General features: G+C 54.4%; 1 protein-coding gene across 1 annotated transcript in view; it reads left to right on the top strand.

Annotated features, from left to right (window-relative positions):
- The window catches only part of PHALS_01531 (uncharacterized protein), a gene marked incomplete at both ends in the record, with an annotated part of 543 nt that extends 403 nt beyond the window's left edge, over positions 1–140 (top strand). The window contains one exon of the mRNA XM_024715940.1: positions 6–140. Within this exon, the coding sequence (XP_024581588.1) occupies positions 6–140 (135 nt within the window). The remainder of the gene's footprint in view (positions 1–5) is intronic.
- Between the last annotated feature and the right edge of the window lie 299 nt (positions 141–439).

Genomic DNA, 439 nt, shown 5'->3' with positions numbered 1-439 from the left:
CACAGGTGGAACCTACCGTCGACATACCATTGCCGCCTGCTGAGGAGGAACTCGGCGGTGATGACGTAGAAATGCAGGAAGTTGAAGCGGAGCCGACAGCTGACGACGTACAGAAGATCGTCAAGGTTGATGTCCGGTGACGGTATGGTGTTCCACCCGTGGACGGAGCGTTTTCGCCGAGCAGAGACACCAATGCTACTGCTAAATGATGGATCCGTGAATGACGAATCGGCGATTGTGGAATCTACAAATAACGACGAGCACGATGGGATTGGCAGTGATCCTGACAACGACGACCACTTCTGGCCACCATCGCTTAAGCGACCGCGCATTGATGAAGACGGATTGCTCGCTGAGGCAGTACTGGCATATGCTGCTAGTGCCGGCGAGGCTGACGATGTACCAACGACGTATTAGCAAGCCATGTATGGTGACGACG

Source organism: Plasmopara halstedii (assembly GCF_900000015.1).
Source record: "Plasmopara halstedii genome assembly, contig: Scaffold_1561, whole genome shotgun sequence".
Taxonomy (NCBI): domain Eukaryota; phylum Oomycota; class Peronosporomycetes; order Peronosporales; family Peronosporaceae; genus Plasmopara; species Plasmopara halstedii.
Note: the sequence above shows the minus strand (reverse complement) of the source record. Positions and strands in the feature narration are given on the sequence as shown.